The 20,966-nt window shown below is 37.3% G+C and overlaps 1 protein-coding gene and 1 long non-coding RNA gene across 3 annotated transcripts in view; both read right to left on the bottom strand.

Annotated features, from left to right (window-relative positions):
- The window catches only part of LOC131683161 (uncharacterized), a 30,929-nt gene extending 19,902 nt beyond the window's left edge, over positions 1-11,027 (bottom strand). The window contains exons 1-5 of one of the 2 annotated variants that reach the window (XR_009304405.1): positions 10,600-11,027; positions 10,265-10,539; positions 8,296-8,540; positions 7,009-8,235; positions 5,813-6,422 (exon numbers count right to left, since the gene is read on the bottom strand). Coding sequence is in view for 1 of the 2 variants with exons in the window: in XM_058964994.1 (XP_058820977.1) it covers positions 8,050-8,235; positions 8,296-8,540; positions 10,265-10,372 (539 nt within the window). In the remaining variant the exon portion in view is untranslated. Of the gene's footprint in view, positions 1-5,812; positions 6,423-7,008; positions 8,236-8,295; positions 8,541-10,264; positions 10,540-10,599 lie in introns of those variants that run through there. The other variant, XM_058964994.1, reaches the window with a different exon arrangement.
- A 202-nt stretch (positions 11,028-11,229) lies between these two features.
- Positions 11,230-11,895, bottom strand: LOC131683162 (uncharacterized). The gene is made up of 2 exons (XR_009304406.1): positions 11,641-11,895; positions 11,230-11,566 (listed from the first exon to the last, which is right to left on the bottom strand). It is a non-coding gene; the product is annotated as an uncharacterized LOC131683162 (long non-coding RNA).
- Between the last annotated feature and the right edge of the window lie 9,071 nt (positions 11,896-20,966).

Genomic DNA, 20,966 nt, shown 5'->3' with positions numbered 1-20,966 from the left:
GGCTTTTAAGCCGCAATCATATGTTTGTCGAGATTTGATCTACGCATATTCTACATTTTCGGAAAGGGCACATCAATACCTTTCGAACTGTTTCGATCGGATCCTATTTGAACAAGATATTGACAAATAACTAAAATAGTGCCCAAAAACACCTTTTTCAAAGAAATCTTGAAAATGCTTCTTTGAAAAAAATGGACTTGGTGTTTGTATTCAGCGATCCACAATTAACTGAGGAAACACCTTTCTTCTTAGCTTATCGCGATTACCTTAAAATTGTAAAAATCTGATTCTGAAAATATGAAAAATTATTTTTCTGTAATAAAATAGAGCAAAAACATTTTTTTTTAAACTCGAACTTCTTTGAAGAAGAAATAGAGTATTATTTCGTATTCAGCGACCCAAAATTAATCTAGAAAACACTTTTTCTCGTAACTTCATTTTTCTTGTAAACTAGTGTAATCTTATTTAAGACCAAAAGAGATATGTGAAAACAGAGCAATTTTCACTCGGTGCTTTATAACATCACCAGTTTTTGTCGGATTTTCATGATCTTAGGCTTAAAATTCACGTGAGAAGTTTGTCTATCACATTTTAAAAGATTTTTTTTGCTTATTTATTTTTTTATGAAAAATCAACTAAAAATTTGTAATTTTACCAAACACTACTTTTTTTGACTTTGGTTGCTCTTAACCCTAAATTGTTGATATTTTATCCTAACATGTTATACATTATTGGGCACATCAATACCTTTCGAATGGTGAGTCGCTTGTGTTATTTGGAAGATTTTTTCTTGAGATATTGACCAAAAACTGCAAAAAGTGCTCAAAAACACACTTTTTCAAAAAATCACAAAAACATTTTTTTATCGTTCAAACTTATAAATTTAGACGATTATATTTATGTACTGCATTTGGCGCCAACACCCCCTCCCTCTTAACCATATCATCTGTATACCAATACTATATCACCAGGTATACAGGTATTCCAAAATAAACTGGGGCTGATTCGGTTGTGGGTTACTCACCCCCGCCTGTCAAAATATGGTAGCAGGAAGACAATATTGAACTAATACTGAGATAGCTATTTCAAAATTATAGTTTTTTGTTCCAAGTGTTTCACCGTCGACACTCAGCTCATTACGTTCGTGGCTGGCGAGCTATTGTGTATAGGTGCAAAATGTACTAAGAATGCAATAGATACTCCCACAATTATATTAATCCCAATCATGGAGTAATGGTTTAGAGAAATAACAAAAGCACAATTGCACAACTAGGTGGATTAAAATAAGTTTTTCAATTGATTATTGCCGTATTCCGAAAATTTTCGTGAAAATGTTTTGGCGCATAAATTGTTTGGGCATAAAATATTCTTCCTATTCGTGGTGCGATTAGTACTCATCTTCTTCCACCGGCAGATCATGACGACCAACCTATCTCAAACCGTCGATTACTTTTTGATCCCAAATATTGATTCGTATTTTTGTATAAAGTTATATGCATTTGAAACTTTATAATGAACATAACCAACCGTGAAATCCTAGTACACATGGTTGAGAAAGGCACAATTGCAGCATTTTTTTTAAATTATGAATATGCACTAGTTCTGTTTTAAATTATGATCATGATTTACAAAACAAATCCGACATTGATTCCACATAACAATATTTGTAGTGGTCAGTAGGATCGTAGCACTAGCCCTGCAATTGTTTTGTACACGGTATACTAAGAAGATTGTTGACATAGAATGTCAAGTTCCGCAATGAAATGTAGTACCAGTGCTTTGCTTTATTACAAAATTTAATAGTCAATGCTAGTAGTTTAACTAAATCAATACTCCTATTCATAATTATTACGAGAAAATTTTATTAAATTGATGACCATTCGAAAACCTACAATCTTGAGTTGCGGCCAAAAGAATAATTTGCTATGAAATTAGATTTACCCTTCAGTAAACGAAACCCTTTCTGGAAATTATGCAAAGTACTCATGAGGTCTCAGAAATTAATTCCAGTTTGATAAAAGATAAAATAAAATCAACAATTGTCTGATGATGACTTCGAAGCAAACTTAGGATAATTTCTTTGACATTGTGCGTAACAACCTATACAAAATCATACGAGTACGCATTCATTCTTACCTGATCTATAAATGTTTGAAATTAGCATTTTATTTTGAAAAATGATTTTTAGAATTTTTTGTGGGCTCAATACCCAACAATATGATCAAAGCAGCTCAATTATTAGGTGCCAGTCTTCCGTGTTTGATTTGAAAAGGATTCAAAGAGTAAAATAATACTTAGAACATGTTTGTTTAAATGAAATTGATTTAGAATTTCGTAGAGCATTTTGCAGGTTCACTTCGAATAACAAAAAAAAAAATACATCAGATATCAGATCAGATTTATTTGAAACGGCTCAATGCGTTAGCACAACTGAGCCGTGGGTCTTTTAATTTTTTACAATAACTAAAAAGAATGCTTTGAATGTCGGTCTTTCAGATCTTGTTGACGCTGTTTGCTGCTGCGTGTTGAGATCCTTTTCCTTGGCGGTGAATTTAATTAATTCATATTCACAGATTACAAACAGTTTCAAAAAACTGTGAACCTGTCAGACATGCCTGAAGCACCAACTAACTTGTGCTGTATTGGTCTAGAACATGTTATAAGAATATCTATGCACAAAATGTTTATAGAAACTTCAATCTACATTTTGGAGACATGTTATCGAAAACCATCTATCTGCTGTTATAAAATAAACAATGATCCGCGTCGTCGGGTACCTGAAGACTGCATATCATAAAATTAAATTCATATTCCTGATCAATTCAGTTGCAAAATTTATTTTAGTTAACAGATTATTTGTAGTAAAGCAGAAGTAGCATTTCTAATAAAACACCGTTTAAATGCATTTTAGTTAGGAGGCTTTTTATATTACTACAAAATTTACATCATACATTTCTAATTCATAATAATAACTTTCCGGCGCCAGTCATGCTAGTGCCCCGAGTGCACCACGTTGAGAAACTCTAGCGAAATCATCTTTGAGCAACGGCGGCTGCTCGTTTAGTGTACCACTAATGGGACTTCCGCGAGGATAAAATAAAACTTGTAGTATTTTCTGTAAAAAATCAATTTATTCAAAATACATTTCTATAACATGACCAATGTCAACTGGTCCGATTAACGGGAAATGACTTCGAATAATTTAAAAGTCAACAGGAGCACGTGGGATTTCATTTCGTTTGCATTCCAACCAAGCATGGGTAAAATGACGGCAACAATGTAAAATTTTTAATCCGCAGCGGCGCAAGTATGATTTTTCTAAATATGATTTAATGTACGGCAAAATGTACATATCTCTGAAACGGTGCTTCGATTCTATGTGATGTAAGCGGTGGAAATGTTTCTTATAAAATTCTCAACAAATGTATGTAAATAAAAAGTAGCACTTGCATAGGAAATATAAGAGAAATTTGAAAGTCAAAGCTTTGCCGGTACACCATTCGAACAAAACACCAAATTTTGCAACTTAAAAAATACTAAAATGTAGCTTAGACGATGCTCGAGTTTTGTATGTATTCCTTTTTTCGATTTTTTTTACCGGCGATTTTTAAAAAATCGGCAAAGCCCCGCGCGCAGTTCCATTAAGTTTCCCCTTAATGGAATTGCGTGCGGGGCTTCGCCGATTTTTTAAAAATCGTAGGTACAATATTTCGAAAAAAGGAAAACATACAAAACTCGGGCATCGTCTAAGCTACATTTTAGTATTTTTTAAGTTGCGAAATTTGGTGTTTTGTTCGAATGGTGTACCGGCAAAGCTTTTATTTTCGAATATCTCTTATATTTCATATGAATGTACTACTTATTAATTACATACGATTGTTGAGAATTTTATAAGGAACATTTCCACCGCTTACTTTACATAGATACGAGGTACCGTTTCGAAGATGTGTTCATTTTGCTGCACATCAAATCATATTTAGAAAAATCAAGCTTGTGCCGCGGCGGAATAAAAATTTTACACCGTTGCCGTTATTTTACCCGTGCTTGATTGATGTGCAAACGAAATGAAATCCCGCGTGCTCCTGTTGATTTTTTAAATTATTCGAAGTCATTTCCAGCTAATCAGATCAGTTGACATTGATCATGCTAGAATTATATGTTATATGTATTTTGGATAATTTGATTTTCAACAGAAAATGTTACAAATTTATGCAGGTTTTCTTTCATCCCCCGCGGAAGTCGCATTAGTGGTATACTAAACGAGCAGCCACCGATGATTTCGCTAGAGTTTCTGAACAAGGTGCACTCGGGATACTAGCACAACTGGTGCCGGAAGGTTATAAAACAAATGAAAAATGAATTAGAAATGCATGATGGAAATTTTTTCTCCTAACTAAAATGCATTTAAACAGTGTTTTATTAGAAATCCTACTTCTGTTTTGCTACAAATAATCTGTTAATGAAAATAAATTTTGCAACTGAATTGATAAGGAATATGAATATCATATGCGGTCTTCAGTCATCCGACGTTTATTATCATCTTTTATTCTATAATAGCAGATACATGGTTTCCTATAACATGTTCCCAATATGTAGTCTGAGCTTTCTAAAAATATTTTGTGCATAGATATTCTTATAACATGTTCTAATCTAACACGGCACAAGTTAGCTAGTGGTTCAGACGTGTCTGGCAGGTTCACAGTTTTTTTGAAATTGATTCTTTTCTCTAAATTAGAAAAGTCGTATTAAAAATTCGTTTTTTATCTGTAATCTGTGAATATAAATGAAAAGTATAGAATGAAAAACATGCAATAAATATATTGAAAATAAACTTATGTACATGATATAAATATGATTGAAAATAATGGTGATATACTAAGAATGTAATAAAATGCTGATACTACACATCAGTTTCACACTAAAATTTAGGAAGACAACAAAACTTCCGCAAAATTATTTAGTTTTAGATATGTAATACCTTTGGGGAACTTTCTTCGTATTTCTTGGCTATTGTATCGATATTTGTGAATTCAAGGTTTAGGAGTTCAAACATCAGATATCATTTTTTTGTTATTCGAGGTAAACCTGCGAAATGTTCTACGAAATTTCATTTAAACAAACATGTTTTAAATAAGTAATATTTTCCTCTCCATTTTTTTAATCAATTACGAAAGACTGGCACCTAATAATTTAGCTCTGTGGTCAACTTATTGGGTATCGAGCCCACAAGAAATGTCTAAGCATTTTTCCATTTTTCAAAAATCAATGCTAATTTCAAGCATCTATTGAATATTTTGATCAGGTATGAATGAATGATTTCGTATAAAAATTGTTTCCAAAAATTTTTGGAACAGCCGGTAATAATCAGTTAAAATTCCTGTTATAATCCAACTATGAATCCATGGTTGATCAGAAGAACATAACAGAAATCTTTCAGAATTATTACTCCTTGTGTTATTTATAACTCAACCAGTTATTAATATGATATTAGAAACACTTTCGCTCAGGACAGTACATCCAAGATTCTAACACACCCTGTTAGTTTGATCAAAGGCTGTTATGTTTTTGTTCAGAAACGATTTTGATGAACTTAATGCTTACAGGTTTATATCAAGGTTTGAAATACTAATTTAATGAAGAATGAATAGAGAGAAAAGAACAAAACTGCTATAAAATGCCATTAAATTTATCAAAATTGCTTTGGCCATCGAACCAATTAACTAACTGTTTAGGACTTGTTTGAGTAAGATCTCAAAAACTGTATTTTACGTATTATATATTTAACATAATTTTAATCGATTTGAGTTCTTATTTTACACGTAGATATAAATCTTTTAGTTATTGTAGGATTACTTTCCGAATTTACTTTTACACTCACGCATTGCCTAAGTGCCTAAGTGATTCATTAAGAGGTAATAAAAATTGCTGTTTTGAATATTGATATCCAAACATGTTTCCATATATTTTCTTTGAAAGAAGTTTCTCGGCTACCACACAAATATGTCCTTCGGGATCCAGCAAAATTCTATTTATGTGGTAAAAATTACCGTTCAGCCTAATGAACGAATCATCGTATGCGAATTTCTCGCATACTGATTTGGCACAAATATTAATGCCATCATACTCGCCTTTTCCGATGTCATTGAATTCTGTTCGTTTCATTTCATTACTCACAATAATGTCGTCTGGAAGGCTACACTTCGCCTCCTGTTCATATAAAATATGTTTTTGTTGCATATGCCAGTGACGTTTTGTCCAATCTTTGACTGGAGAGTTGTCGGGTAATGTTGTGTAATGACAGATCCGATGTAGTATAAATTTTGTCGCGACCTGTAGCACTGGGTGATTATTGGATGACTGAAAATCTAACAACATTCCGTTTCCATTTTCATACGGGAAAAGCGATGAGTTCTACAACGCACCTGAATTTAAGAGAAAAAAGCTATATATATATATATATATATATATATATATATATATATATATATATATATATATATATATATATATATATATATATATATATATATATATATATATATATATATATATATATATATATATATATATATATATATATATATATATATATATATATATATATATATATATATATATATATATATATATATATATATATATATATATATATATATATATATATATATATATATATATATATATATATATATATATATATATATATATATATATTTATACTTGCATATATATTATGCAAGTATAAATATATATATTTGAATTTAAAACTAAGCAGTTAGCTTAGTTAGCTTTCGATTTATTGCAGTGTTTTAGTTCAAGCACTGAAGTTGCTCTTTTCGTAGCAATGCCAGTGCAATCAATCGAAACCCATATTTGTAAGGCAGTGCAACGAGGAAGAAGATCGAAAAACTAATGCGAGAATTCATCACCGCATTTTACTTTTTCATATTTCGATCTGGGAGGTATTACACCTTACACCTATTACACTATTATGTTGATGTATCTTACCTAAATTAGCTACTGTTCGTACCAAGTGAGTTGAAAGATGAATGTTATACAGCATACTCTCTTCACCAAAAAGTTTTTCGTAACATTTAGCAAACTCTTTCATTCGCTTGTCGCATGCTGCTAAAGTGTGTTCCGTAATAACCACTTCTAGCAATTCAAAAATTGTTGTAGCAAATAGCATTATAAGATTTAGGTATTTGAGAGGTAATATATCATGCAAGCATGGGTAAATACAATGCAAAAGTATGGTTTCCCATTCCGAAGCCTTAAATTTTAGGTATTCTTCGATTTTACGCAGTCGACGTAGAAAACAGCTTGGAAGTCTAATTGAGAGGAGCCTGCTTTCTATGAGTTGTTTTTGGCTTCCTATATAGTACGGGCGTTGTTTGCTATCACTATCCGCTTTCATAAGCAGCTCCCAAAACGTTTTGGTGACACCCAAAAGTCCCATATGCATATAGTCAACGGGTAGTCCGTCGATTATGTTGAAATTTGGGACTCCTATTAAAATGGAAATGCCTTTTATTCCAAATTTTGAATCATGTGAAGTTGACTCAATAACTTCCAGCATCAATTTACGGGTTTCTTCGTCTTCTCTAATATTTACTTTCTTGTACGGATATCGTATTTGATTATACATTAATTTTCCTGGGTGCAAACAAATTGTGCAGCCGTACCAGCCATTGAACTGCTTAGAGCAAAACAACTCGCATCTTGCAACTGAATCTAGACATACTTGCAGGAGAACTACTTGATAAAGCTCAGTTCCAATATACATCCCATTTCGTATTTTTTGCAGTTCTAGTAAAATTTTTTTGTGGAACAGACCCATGCTCGGCTTACCCCTATTAAACCAAAGTCCTGCCAAAATCAGATTGTTCTTTCTAAATCGCAATCTGGGTGGTAAATTATTCACAGTCAAAAACAGGGGATACAGAGGTTTTTTGTTAGTACATTTGTATGACACTGCGCCGTCTTCATTTGCAGATAGCGTTATGATATTTTCTGTTGTGAACCCCGGAAGGGACTGTGCGAGATTACCACAGTTGATATCTGCTATTTTTTTTCGTTCCAATCATCTCTTTATAGTCTTTGATCTCTTCTGAATATTTCTTAAAAGTTTCTCTGATTTGTTCTTCAATTGGAATAGTAATAAAAAAATCTTTGGCAGTTGAACCGCAATTTTCAACAGGACATGTTGATTCAGGACAAGGCTGTTTTTCATATCTGTAATGATAAAAAAAATTAGTTGATTCATGCATCGTTATTTTTAGTTTTGTTTCTTACCCGCACTGACAATTTGTGCAAAAGTAGTTTCTCTCGATATTGTAAGGGTCAGGAAACTTTTTCGAAAATGTAGCAAAACTTTCGGGAAAGGGTTTCCGTTTTGTTAATAAATTTAGCATTCGTAGCAAATCTTCGACTGTTTCCTGACTAAATTTATATTTGACGTACAGATTTAGCACCATGAACAGTACATCTGACACTTTCATCTTGTCAGTGAATATTATATAGTCACCATTATAACTTTCCTGAAAGTTGGCGTTGATAATTAATAAAAACTATAACATTCTTTCATAATCATGACAATATTTAACTATGATTTGAAGTAATATAATGAATGAGAAAAATGTTATCTAGAATTGACCGCATTTGAAATTGTGGCGCCCCTGATATATGCGCAAGTATACGAGGAATAGACCACTGGTGAAAAATTGTTCCCTAGCCTGAGGGATAACCCTATTGCAAATGAGTTGTTGGGACCGTGTATAAAAAGTGGAGTTAGTGTTCTAGTAAAATAAGCGGATTGATATTTTTGATGGAATTTTCATATAGTGTTATGTCTGTTAGTCTGTGTTTCAAATGCCAAAATGTCCGGAGTCCTGCGGTAAAAACAAAGGGTTAAGTGAAAACTGCGTAATAACGTCTCAGGTCATAAGATTCCAAAGAAGGGTGCGTCACAATGTCCCAGGCTGCGTCATAATATCTGAAAACGAATATGCATCATAAAATCCTGGATATTGCGACGCACATTTGTTTTCGGATCTTATGACTCACCACTTGTGCGTCGCAATACCTCTGCGTCATAACATCCCAATATCAGTGTGCGTCATCAGATCCCGGACATTATGACGCAGGACTACTTTCGGACGTTGCGACACACGAACAACTTCGGATGTTATGGAGCATTCTTGCTATCAGATCTTATGACACACTCTCCTACGACATAATGTTCCGAACGTTATGACGCCCACTGTTTTGGGATGACCTGGGAAGTTGTGACACAGTACCTGTGCGTCATAATATCCGACACTACGAGTGCGTCACAGTATCCAATATGCCCATTGAGATATGACGTTTAAAATACACACACTGAGATCTCGCATTTTTATACTACCGCCCTCCCCTTAAACCCAGAACCGGTTTGTTTTCCTCCCAATTCGCCATATAAATGATTTGTTTTCCTACCAAATCCAAACGTCAAAACGGCACAATACCAACGCAGCTGATAAGTCTATTGCTACATCAAATCCGAAAACAGTAGTGCGTCATAACGTCCAGGACATTATGACGCATAACAGATTCGTCTCGGGTTGAATGACGCACAATTATTTCTGGAGTCTATGACGCACACCTTGTGCATCACAAAGTCCCAGACGTTATGACGCACCTTCTTTTAGGACCTTATGCCCTGGGACGTTATGACACAGTGCCTATGCGGCATAATATCCCAAACTATCAGAGCGTCATATTATCCCGGACTTTATGATATAATACCTCTGTGTCATAATATCCCATTATCAGTATGCGTCACAAGAATTTTTTTCGTATCTTTTGACACATTATTGTTTTCGGAGGTAATGACGCACCCTTGTGTGTCATAATGCCCCGGAATTAGTGACGCACCACCCTTCGGACGTTATGACACGGTTCCGTTCTAGGTCATATGCAGCATTATGTCCGAGGCTCAATGGTACGCTTACGTCATAACATCCGAAAACAGATCTGCGTCATAACATCCCGTATTATAACAAACGGACGCGATAGAACTGTGGTACTCGGACTGACGCGAAATAATGCAATCGAGTGGCCAAATTTTCACTCTACTATTTGACCCAATGATTTCAACAGACAGTCGTTACGGCTCTTGCCAACGGTTGCAAATGGCTAGGGTGATATTATTAATAAAATGAAAATGGGCTCAACGCAAGACATTATTTATGGTGCAGATGCTAATTCTGTATACGGCACTTACCGATTCAAAATGTGTATCTGTTTCATTAGCTTCCCCAATCTGATTTTGGTTGGTATATAGATCATTACCCTCAAGACAGTTTGCTTCCTCGGAGCTACAAGTACACATCCATTATCTATGGTTGTTTCGCCGCGTGTATCGGAACTGGAAAGTTCATTGTTGAATTGATTAAATCTCTGATGGCCTAGTGCATTTTGCGGCAGCTCAACAGATTGAACGTTGTGGTCATACGAACCCTGTGTCATATGAGCAGTACTTTTTGTGTGTACTTTTTGCTGAAAATGAGCAATGGTATATTTTACCAATTTTGAAAGCATATTGTAAATATATCTTACCTTTTTCGTATATTTTTGGTCGTACCAAGGTTTCATCAGGAAAAAATGTCGTGGCCTTCATCTTCCGCTCATTTTTCAGATTTTTTCAAATGTTTTCAATCTAGAAAAACTTTATTTATATGTTAAATACTTTAACAAAACGTATTAATACTCAGAATTTTAGAAGCTTTTGTTTTATTTTAAACTGAACCGTTGAGTTGAACTTCAGATCTAGCAGATAATATCTGCTATCACTAAAAAAATAAATCATGTTACTTCTACGTGAATTCACATGTGATTCTCATCCACTGCACTTTTCACGTAAACTCTATAGGGTGGTCCGGTATATTAGAGTCAGTTTCAATATCTGAATCGTCATGTAAAAGTTAAATGATGTTTACATAATTTGCAACAAAAAATCACGTAGAATTATCATGAAGCCGAACATAATCATAACATGAAATGAAACGTGATTATAACATGAATATAAAATATAATAATTAGATAACATGAAACGTAGAAATTACATGAAGCCAAGCGTAGCAATTACATGACACAGCATGTACATTTTATGAAATTTTTTAATAATTAGTTTATTATTTCAATGGAGATGTTTGATTATTTTTCGCTGTAAGTAATGAAAACAGCATATAGTAAATGAAGAGAAATAGTATTTATTATCTTTAAACTTTAAATCTTGTGTGCTGCCTCCTGGGATTTTAGCTTTTCCACAATAAACTCCAACTTCGTCGTGCGATTCGAAGAGCACCTGGGTGTGTTCAACAGAAAATTCGCCATAGGTCACGGGCGTGTGGATTCCGCGAATGACTGCGTCGATCGACCGCTTCCCGCACCACGGTGAACAGCTTCCGTCGATTCCGTTTAATTCACCCATTACTGCGAGAGCTTCACTGGTAAAAAACGCGAAATATGAAAATTTACTTCCACTTTTGTTCACAGCCTATTTCAATCTCTTTGAGTAATATTTCTGAAAGTTATACAAAAACATAATTATTACATTTTGAGCGACATGAAATTATATAACAAGTAAGTTATACTTACAGCGACGTACTTGCGAAGGTTTATGTGCTGCATTCAACAAATTCTTAAACACATTGTCATTTGATTTTTCACATAGGAAATGTACGTAAACTGAGCTTCGACTATAATATTCGCATCACTTGAAGATTATGTGTCAATCACATAAAGCCTACATGGTTACAATATGATGATTATAGGAATCACATGATGTATGTTGAAATTCAAAAAATATCCATTTACGTGGTTATTCACATGAATTTAAAGTGATTTATTTTTTGAATACTTGACAATCTGTAACTGTATTAGTGTGTTCAACGATTTGTTTTCCCCCACCTGTCATAATGTTCTGATAGGTGGAGGAAAACAATACGAAAACAGCTTTTCGGTCGGATTATTTGCGTGATGGTTCCTGACCGACCGGTATTGTACGTCTCCGGAACAAGTTTCATGGTGTCACACAGCATTTAACACCATCATAAATACTTTAGGCAAGCTATTTCAAACGTTTGAATAGACTGACAGTTTTACCACAGATAACAGACGTTTAGGCTCGATTTGAATCGTGTGTAAATACCCGCCACTGAAATTCCGAATAAATAAGACGCCTGAAACACGTTTGGCAAACGTTTGTAGATGTCGCAGTGATCGATACAATGCAGTTAGAGTGCAGCTGTCAAACATGTGTAGCAAACAGTTGCGCAGATGGCGATAGTGAAACACGGATTTCCAACGTTTATTAATTTGAAAGTTTACACAGGTTTTTGAAGAAATTTTGTTCTAGCCTAAACGTCTGTTATCTGTGGTTTTACATATGACAGCTGGAGGAAGATAAACCCCCAAGTAGTGTGAGTGAAATGATTTGCATGAAACTCTATAAAAACAAATGCAAGATAATCTGCACAAGGTGTAGACATATACAAAATAAGACGACGACACAGCCCATGCACATTCAAATAAACACATTTGCGCTAATATTCAGATAATTTAGATTGAATTATTATTGTTTTCATGATGGATTTGTGCGATGCACCATTTACACCATGTAGATTCTGCCAGTTGAAAAAACTTTCAGGAAACATATGTGAATACCTTATCTAATAAAATATTGGCTCTCACGTTATTTCTCGGGAAAGTTTTCAAAAGAACGTAAGCACATTGAGAGCATCTCTGTTTACTTCCACTTTCGATTATTACAATGTTTCAATTGTTTCTATTTTACTTGACCCCGAACCTGAGTCAGGTTGCAACCCCAACAGTTCATACATTTTTATAGTAGTAGGAGTCAGGATTTAACTCAATTTCGCTTCAAGCAAAAACGAAATAAAAAACCATCAATTCTCCAGTATATATCGAAAGACGACGGTTTTGTTTGGTGTATTGAGTTCTACAAGGTGACATTTTAAATAGAAATATTGTTGAAACAAAATAAAATGTGTTAGATCGAGCTGATCCCTTTGTTAAAAAACCAACAGAATCTTTGTTTGATTTGAATTAAATTTGAGTGGTTCTCTCCTTTGGTTAATACTAAAGTTTTTTTTTGTTTCTTCGAACTAGTTTGTTCGGTTAAACTTATTATGATTTTGTTGTTTTAAACGAAATCTCGTTTATCACTATATAAAACGGGAAAATTGTTAATTAAAACCAAAATTTGTTTATTTTTACAATACCAATGGCGTACGTAAGGAACGGAACGTGTGAATGGGCACATGAGAAACGCATTCAACTTATTCTGACGAAATGGTGACGTGACGTTCACGTTCTGTTTCGTCGAGGGAAGCTAATGTATTATGGTGGGCAGATTCGCCTCACCGATGCTTTTTTGTTTATCTTTGTTTAATTTTCGTCATATTTACATTTTGGCAGATGAAAAAATAAGGAGAAACAAAGATTTCGTTTTAAACACGGTAAGTAATATGGATTTCATGTTAGGCGTAAATTACTTGTGATGCATTTCCAAAAATCAACGAAATTAAATGCGTTTTCTTTTCATCAAAGTAGAAATTTAGAATGAATTTTGCGCTACGTACAAGACATCAAAGCCCTGCAAGAAACTAGCTCTACACCCAACAAAACATCGAACGAAGTGGATCAGCGCAAGACTTTTATTGAACAGACTTGTCTGCGAGGGAGTGCAAAGTTGATGTAAAAATGGAAACTTTTGCATCAATTTTGAAACAAAAATGCATTTTTTTTTTCAAAATTGATGCAAATTTGTTATACATTTGTAGAGTGATCTGCCCGTAGATGTCTCCAATTACTAAATATTTTTATTATAAGGGGCCGTACAAAAATGATGTAGCTTTTTTCTGCGATTTTTGACTCCTCCCTCCCCTTTCGTAACATTTTTTATGCATGGCTCCTAAGTATTTTTAAATTTAAAAAAATGCGTACCTGGCAGTCTGGCAGAGTTCTGCCAGCCATTCTCCCAGAAATTCAGCCAAGCATTTTATTTCGCTGCCGACCATCTGGGGTGAATTCTACTAGGCACTTTCGAGCGGGTTTTTGGCGTAATTCCATGATTCTTTTGATTTTATTATGTTGCGAGGTAGCTATTATGACAACTACTGGTGTGGAAACAGAGTTGTATTTTGGTGACCGCTTTAATAACGACCGGTGCAATGTCTAAATACAATATAACCGCATAACGTAATCATAATAGACACGCATTTACTTACCCACCGGTGCGGATCGTCTAACAGAAAAGATAACACAAAGAGACTCTCAATGCACTTACGACCTTTTGAAAACTTTTTCGAGATTTGAAGTTTGACATATATGACATGACATATACATATCTATAGAGCTGTCAGACAATTTGTTGAAAATCTGAATGTTCCAAAATAAAAAATCTGTGTATTCAATGAATGGCATTGTTTAAAATTTTTGCACGTTTAAAAGTTCTAAGTATCGCAAACTATAAGTTAGAACATTGAATATATCTTTTAGGCCGTAATCATATGTTTGTCGAGATATGATTTATTTGTACACTTGCAAGATTTTTTTGGCAACACTGGATTAACGACTGCTACACTGAGCAAAATTTACTTTGAATTTCCATAAAAACGTCTTATGACTTTCAGACATAAGGATTTTAAATGGATTTTATAAGTTTGTCTTATGATTTGGAGGGGAAATTTTCCAAATCCATCTCTTATTATTTTCATAAGACAGACTTATGAAATTTATGAAAATGTCCGAATGAACGCCATAGGTGCCCATTTATGAAATTTGCTGATATTTATAAGCAGAAAATATAGTAGAAATAATGATTTCCATAGAACAGTCTTATGAAATTCATTACAATGTTCGAATGAATGTCATAAGTTTTTTTATGGATATTATTGTACATTTATATAAAAAATAGAACCTGGCTGACATTTCTCGAGCATTTCTAGTAGACAAAAAATCAACAGTAAAAATCATACGTCTCCCAACCTTTGAACGGAACGGATCGTTATATTTCACAGTGGTGCTCGGTGTGTAAATTTTAGTGAGTCAAGGTCATCCTTTGTTCGTTCGTTAGCAGCCGTTCTGCTGGTGCCGACAGTAAATCCAGTACATTGTTTTCGCTGGTGCGGAACAATCGACGTTGTTTGCAGATAAGTTTTGCTTTATTTTTTTTCCTCGTTTGCTTTCTTTCCTTTTCCCTACTTTTACTCTACCTTGTAATCAAATAATAAGACACATTCCCGTTTATATAACGCTCTGCCCTCGTGCTTAAATGGCCGAGGGCGAAATACCATCTGATGCAATCATGGAAGTCCCTGATCCCCCTAATACTCGCATTGCTCCCCGTATAAAGCAGTACCCAGAAGGTTCCTCTGGGCCATGGGTGGTATATTTTCGGACCGGAGAGAAACCGGTTAATATATTAAAACTTTCTCGAGATCTGACTGCTAATTACCCGGCCGTAACTCAGATAACACGTGTTCGGGCAAACAAGATACGTGTTCTAGTGAGTGATCTCGGCCAGGCAAACGCGATTGCTTGCTGTGAGCGCTTTACGCGGGAATTTAAAGCGTACGTGCCTTGTGTGGCCTGTGAAATCGATGGGGTAGTGTCCGAACCGGGCCTGAAATGCGAAGAACTGTTGGAGCACGGGGTTGGCTGCTTTAAGGACCCCTCTCTTGAACAGATTAAGATCTTAGAATGCAAACAATTGTATACCGCAAACACCGAGGGAGGTAAGACTACCTACTCTCTATCAGGCTCGCTTCGGGTGACATTCGCCGGGTCCTCTCTTCCCAACTACATCCTCCTTGACAGGGTTCGCCTACCAGTTCGCCTGTTTGTACCGCGGGTCATGAGCTGCAGCAATTGCAAGCAGTTGGGCCACACAGCCACATATTGTGGAAATAAGAAACGATGCGGCAAATGCGAAGGAGAGCATGAGGATGACTCTTGCGACAAAGAAACTGAAAAGTGTATTTGCTGCGGGGGCCCTTCACATGCTCTTAAATCATGCCCTGCGTACAAGCAGCGCGGGGATAAAATTAAGCGCTCCCTTAAGGAACGCTCAAGGCGTTCTTATGCAGAAATGCTAAAGAATGCTTCGCCATCTGTCCTGTCCGAAAATCCCTATGCTGGTTTGGCTAACGTTGAGCAAGAATCTGACGACCCACGAGAGGGAACATCTTTGGTTAACCCAGGGGAATCCAGGAAGAGGAGAAATCCAGCCTCCCCTACATTGCCTCGTAAGGGTGCCAAGGTGTCGTCCACTCAGAGTGCGCCATCTACAACCAATAAATCCAACGGAAGTGATGCACAAAAGCCGAAGCAATTTGCTCCAGGACTTGGAAATATTAATTCTAACAAGGAGTACCCACCACTTCCAGGGACATCCAAAACCCCAAGTGTCCCCTTTTTTCAAACAGATACTCAGTCCAGTAGCGGACTAATGAAATTTTCTGACATAGTGGACTTAATTTTCACAGCTTTCAATGTTACTGATCCTCTTAAAAGCCTTCTGATACGTTTTCTCCCTATAGTGCAAACATTTTTGAAGCAGTTGACTACTAAGTGGCCCCTCCTTGCAGCGATCGTATCCTTCGATGGCTAAGTCATCGAACGAGGTCACCGATTCGATCACTGTTCTACAGTGGAACAGCAGAAGTATCCTCCCGAAAATCGATTCCTTTAAATTTTTACTAAATAGTTTAAAATGTGATGCTTTCGCATTATGTGAAACTTGGTTAACTTCCGATATAAATCTCAACTTCCACGACTTTAATATAATTCGTCTGGATCGAGAAAACCCCTATGGAGGAGTACTTTTGGGGATCAAAAAGTGCTATTCTTTCAACCGAATTAACCTCCCTTCGACACCAGGCATTGAAATTGTCGCTTGTCAAGTTTTAATCAAAGGTAAAGACCTTTGCATTGCTTCCATCTACATTCCTCCTAGAGCCTCGGTAGGGGACCGAACGCTTTGTAATATCACGGAATCCTTACCGGCACCGCGGCTAGTTCTGGGAGACTTTAACTCGCACGGTACGGTATGGGGCTGTCTTCATGATGATAATAGATCAACATTAATCCAAGATCTTTGCGATAATTTCAACATGACCATCTTAAACACGGGAGAAATGACGCGGATTCCTACACCACCAGCACGCGCAAGCGCGTTGGATTTATCGCTTTGCTCGACATCGCTACAGTTAGATTGCATGTGGAAGGTGATCCCTGATCCCCACGGTAGCGATCATTTGCCTATCGTGATTTCAATTGCTAACGGTTCAAGACCATCGGAAACAATCAATGTATCGTATGACCTCACACGGAACATTGATTGGAAGAGTTACGCGACCGCGATATCCGTTAAAATCGAATCCACTCAAGAACTTCCTCCGGAGGAAGAGTACAGGTTTTTGGCTGGCTTGATTCTCGACAGTGCGAATGAAGCTCAGACTAAACCAGTACCCAGCGCGAATACCCATAGACGGTCTCCCACCCTGTGGTGGGATAAAGAGTGCTCAGAGCTGTACGCGGAAAAGTCCACTGCATATAAGGCCTTCCGGGAAGACGGGTTACCCGCTAGCTATCAACAGTACGCGTCGTTAGAAAGGCGAATGAAGAGTCTAATGAAAGCCAAAAAACGCAGTTATTGGCGCCGGTTCGTCGACGGGTTAACGAGAGAAACAGCGATGAGCACTCTTTGGGGTACGGCTCGACGTATGCGTAATCATAATAGTACCAACGAGAACGTGGAATATTCAAACCGTTGGATATTCGCTTTCGCCAAGAAGATCTGTCCGGACTCTGTCCCGGTACAGAAAACGTACCGCGCCGCGTCTTCTCACGATACCGCGAACGAAACACCGTTTTCGATGGTGGAGTTCTCACTTGCTCTCTTATCGTGCAACAATAACGCCCCAGGGTTAGACAGAATCAAATTCAACTTGCTGAAGAATCTGCCTGACACTGCAAAAAGGCGCCTGTTGAATTTATTTAACAAGTTTCTTGAGGGTAACATTGTCCCTTATGAATGGAGGCAAGTGAAGGTCATCGCCATCCAAAAACCAGGAAAACCAGCCTCCGACCACAACTCGTATCGGCCGATTGCAATGCTGTCCTGTATTCGGAAGTTGTTCGAGAAAATGATCATGTTTCGCCTCGACAATTGGGTTGAAGCAAATGGCTTACTGTCAGATACACAATTTGGCTTCCGCAAAGGCAAAGGGACGAACGATTGCCTTGCGTTGCTTTCTACAGAAATCCAAATGGCCTATGCTAACAAAGAGCAGATGGCATCAGTCTTCTTGGATATTAAGGGGGCTTTTGACTCAGTTTCTATCAACACTCTGTCAGAGAAGCTGCACCAGCATGGTCTTTCGCCAATTTTAAATAACTTTTTGCTAAACCTGTTGTCTGAAAAGCACATGCACTTTTCGCATGGCGATTTAACAACATCGCGATTTAGCTACATGGGTCTTCCCCAGGGCTCATGTCTAAGTCCCCTGCTCTACAATTTCTACGTGAATGACATTGACGATTGTCTTGCCAATTCATGCACGCTAAGGCAACTTGCAGACGACGGGGTGGTCTCTGTTACAGGGCCCAAAGCTGCCGACTTGCAAGGACCATTACAAAATACCTTGGACAATTTGTCTGCTTGGGCTCTTCAGCTGGGTATTGAGTTCTCCACGGAGAAAACGGAGTTGGTTGTTTTTTCTAGGAAACGTGAGCCGGCGCAACTCCAGCTTTTAATAATGGGTGCAACGATCAACCAGGTTTTCACATTTAAATATCTCGGGGTCTGGTTCGACTCTAAAGGTACCTGGGGATGTCACATTAGGTATCTGAAACAGAAATGCCAACAAAGGATCAATTTTCTCCGAACAATAACTGGAACATGGTGGGGTGCTCACCCAGGAGACCTGATCAGGTTGTACCAAACAACGATATTGTCGGTGATGGAGTACGGGTGTTTCTGTTTCCGCTCCGCTGCGAACATACACTTCATCAAACTAGAGAGAATCCAGTATCGTTGCTTGCGCATTGCCTTGGGTTGCATGCACTCGACCCATACGATGAGTCTCGAAGTGCTGGCGGGCGTTCTTCCGCTAAAAAATCGATTTTGGGAACTCTCATATCGATTGCTCATCCGATGCGACATTCTGAACCCGTTGGTAATTGAAAACTTCGAGAGGCTCGTCGAGCTTAATTCTCAAACCCGATTTATGGCCTTGTACTTCGACTACATGGCACAGAGCATTAATCCTTCTGCATATACTCCCAACCGTGTTCGTTTGCTAGATACTTCTGATTCTACTGTATTCTTCGACACATCCATGAAGGAAGAGATTCGTGGAATCCCGGACCATATACGCCCGCAGGTGATCCCCAATATATTTTATAATAAATTCCGAGAAGTCGACTGCGACAAAATGTTTTACACTGACGGATCAAATCTCGATGGGTCCACTGGCTTCGGTATCTTCAACAATACTATCACCGCTTCATTCAAGCTCAATGATCCCGCTTCAGTTTACGTCGCAGAGTTAGCTGCAATTCAGTACACCCTTGGGATCATCGACACTCTGCCCACAGATCACTACTTCATCGTTTCGGACAGCCTCAGCTCTATCGAGGCTCTTCGTGCGGTGAAGCCTAAAAAGCAATTACCGTATTTTCTGGGGAAGATACAGGAGTCCTTGTGTACGTTATCTGAAAAATCTTATAAGATTACCTTTGTTTGGGTCCCCTCTCATTGTTCTATCCCGGGCAATGAAAAGGCCGACTCATTAGCAAAGGTGGGCGCATTAAATGGTGACATATACGAAAGACCAATCTGCTTCAATGAATTTTTTAGTATTTGTCGTCAGAGGACGCTCAACAGTTGGCAAACCTCGTGGAGCAATGGGGAACTTGGACGATGGCTACATTCGATTATCCCAAAGGTATCAACGAAGCCTTGGTTCGGGGGGATGGATGTGGGTCGGGATTTTATTCGTGTAATGTCCCGACTTATGTCCAATCACTACACCATGGATGCGCATTTGCGGCGTATTGGGCTTGCGGAGAGTAGTCTGTGCGCTTGTGACGAGGGCTATCACGACATCGAACACGTTGTCTGGGTGTGCGCCGGGTATTGTGACGCCAGGTCTCAGTTAAAGGAATCCCTTCGGGCCCGAGGTAGACCACCCAATGTACCAGTCCGAGATATGCTGGCAACTCGTGATTTCCCCTATATGTCCCTTATTTATACCTTCATAAAAACGATAAATATCCCAATTTAGCCCCTCTCTTTTATTTCTCGTTTTTAGAGTTTCCTCCTGCCTTGTGGAACCGATCAGCTCCAGAGTGCCACTATGTAACCGCCGTCGCCCTTACCACTACGCCTGCATAGAAGGAAACTGAAGCGAGAGCGACTCGAGGTCCGATGACTTTTGAAGGATTCCCCGCGGGTCCGAAGAATACCATCCGCCAATCCGGTACTCGACGACTTACTAGACTGAGGCGCAAATTTGATACGCTGATCTCCCTCCCCCCCCCCCCCCCGCCGTTCGAGCGAAAGTTGCAAGTTTTGCTCTTCTTTCCCTGTCTCTCCCCTGTCTTTGATACAACTGCTGCTACACTGATGCGGAAATAAGCCACCCTTTGAATATCTTGACCAAGCATAAGTTTTAGTTAAAAAATTCAAATTAGTATTCTGTATTCCTAGTTTTAAGATAGCTATAATTTTTACTCTTTATTGAAACTCTTGTCCTCCATCTTGTAAATAGAATTGAATCCCTAGTTTTAAGATTTCTGTGAAATTTCTCATAAATATTTGTTCCCCCTTTTGTGTACTAAACTATATTGTTAGTTTTAAGATAACCGTAAAATATTTCGTAAAATACTATTAC

This window comes from Topomyia yanbarensis, chromosome 2, assembly GCF_030247195.1.
Source record: "Topomyia yanbarensis strain Yona2022 chromosome 2, ASM3024719v1, whole genome shotgun sequence".
Lineage (NCBI taxonomy): Eukaryota > Metazoa > Arthropoda > Insecta > Diptera > Culicidae > Topomyia > Topomyia yanbarensis.
Note: the sequence above shows the minus strand (reverse complement) of the source record. Positions and strands in the feature narration are given on the sequence as shown.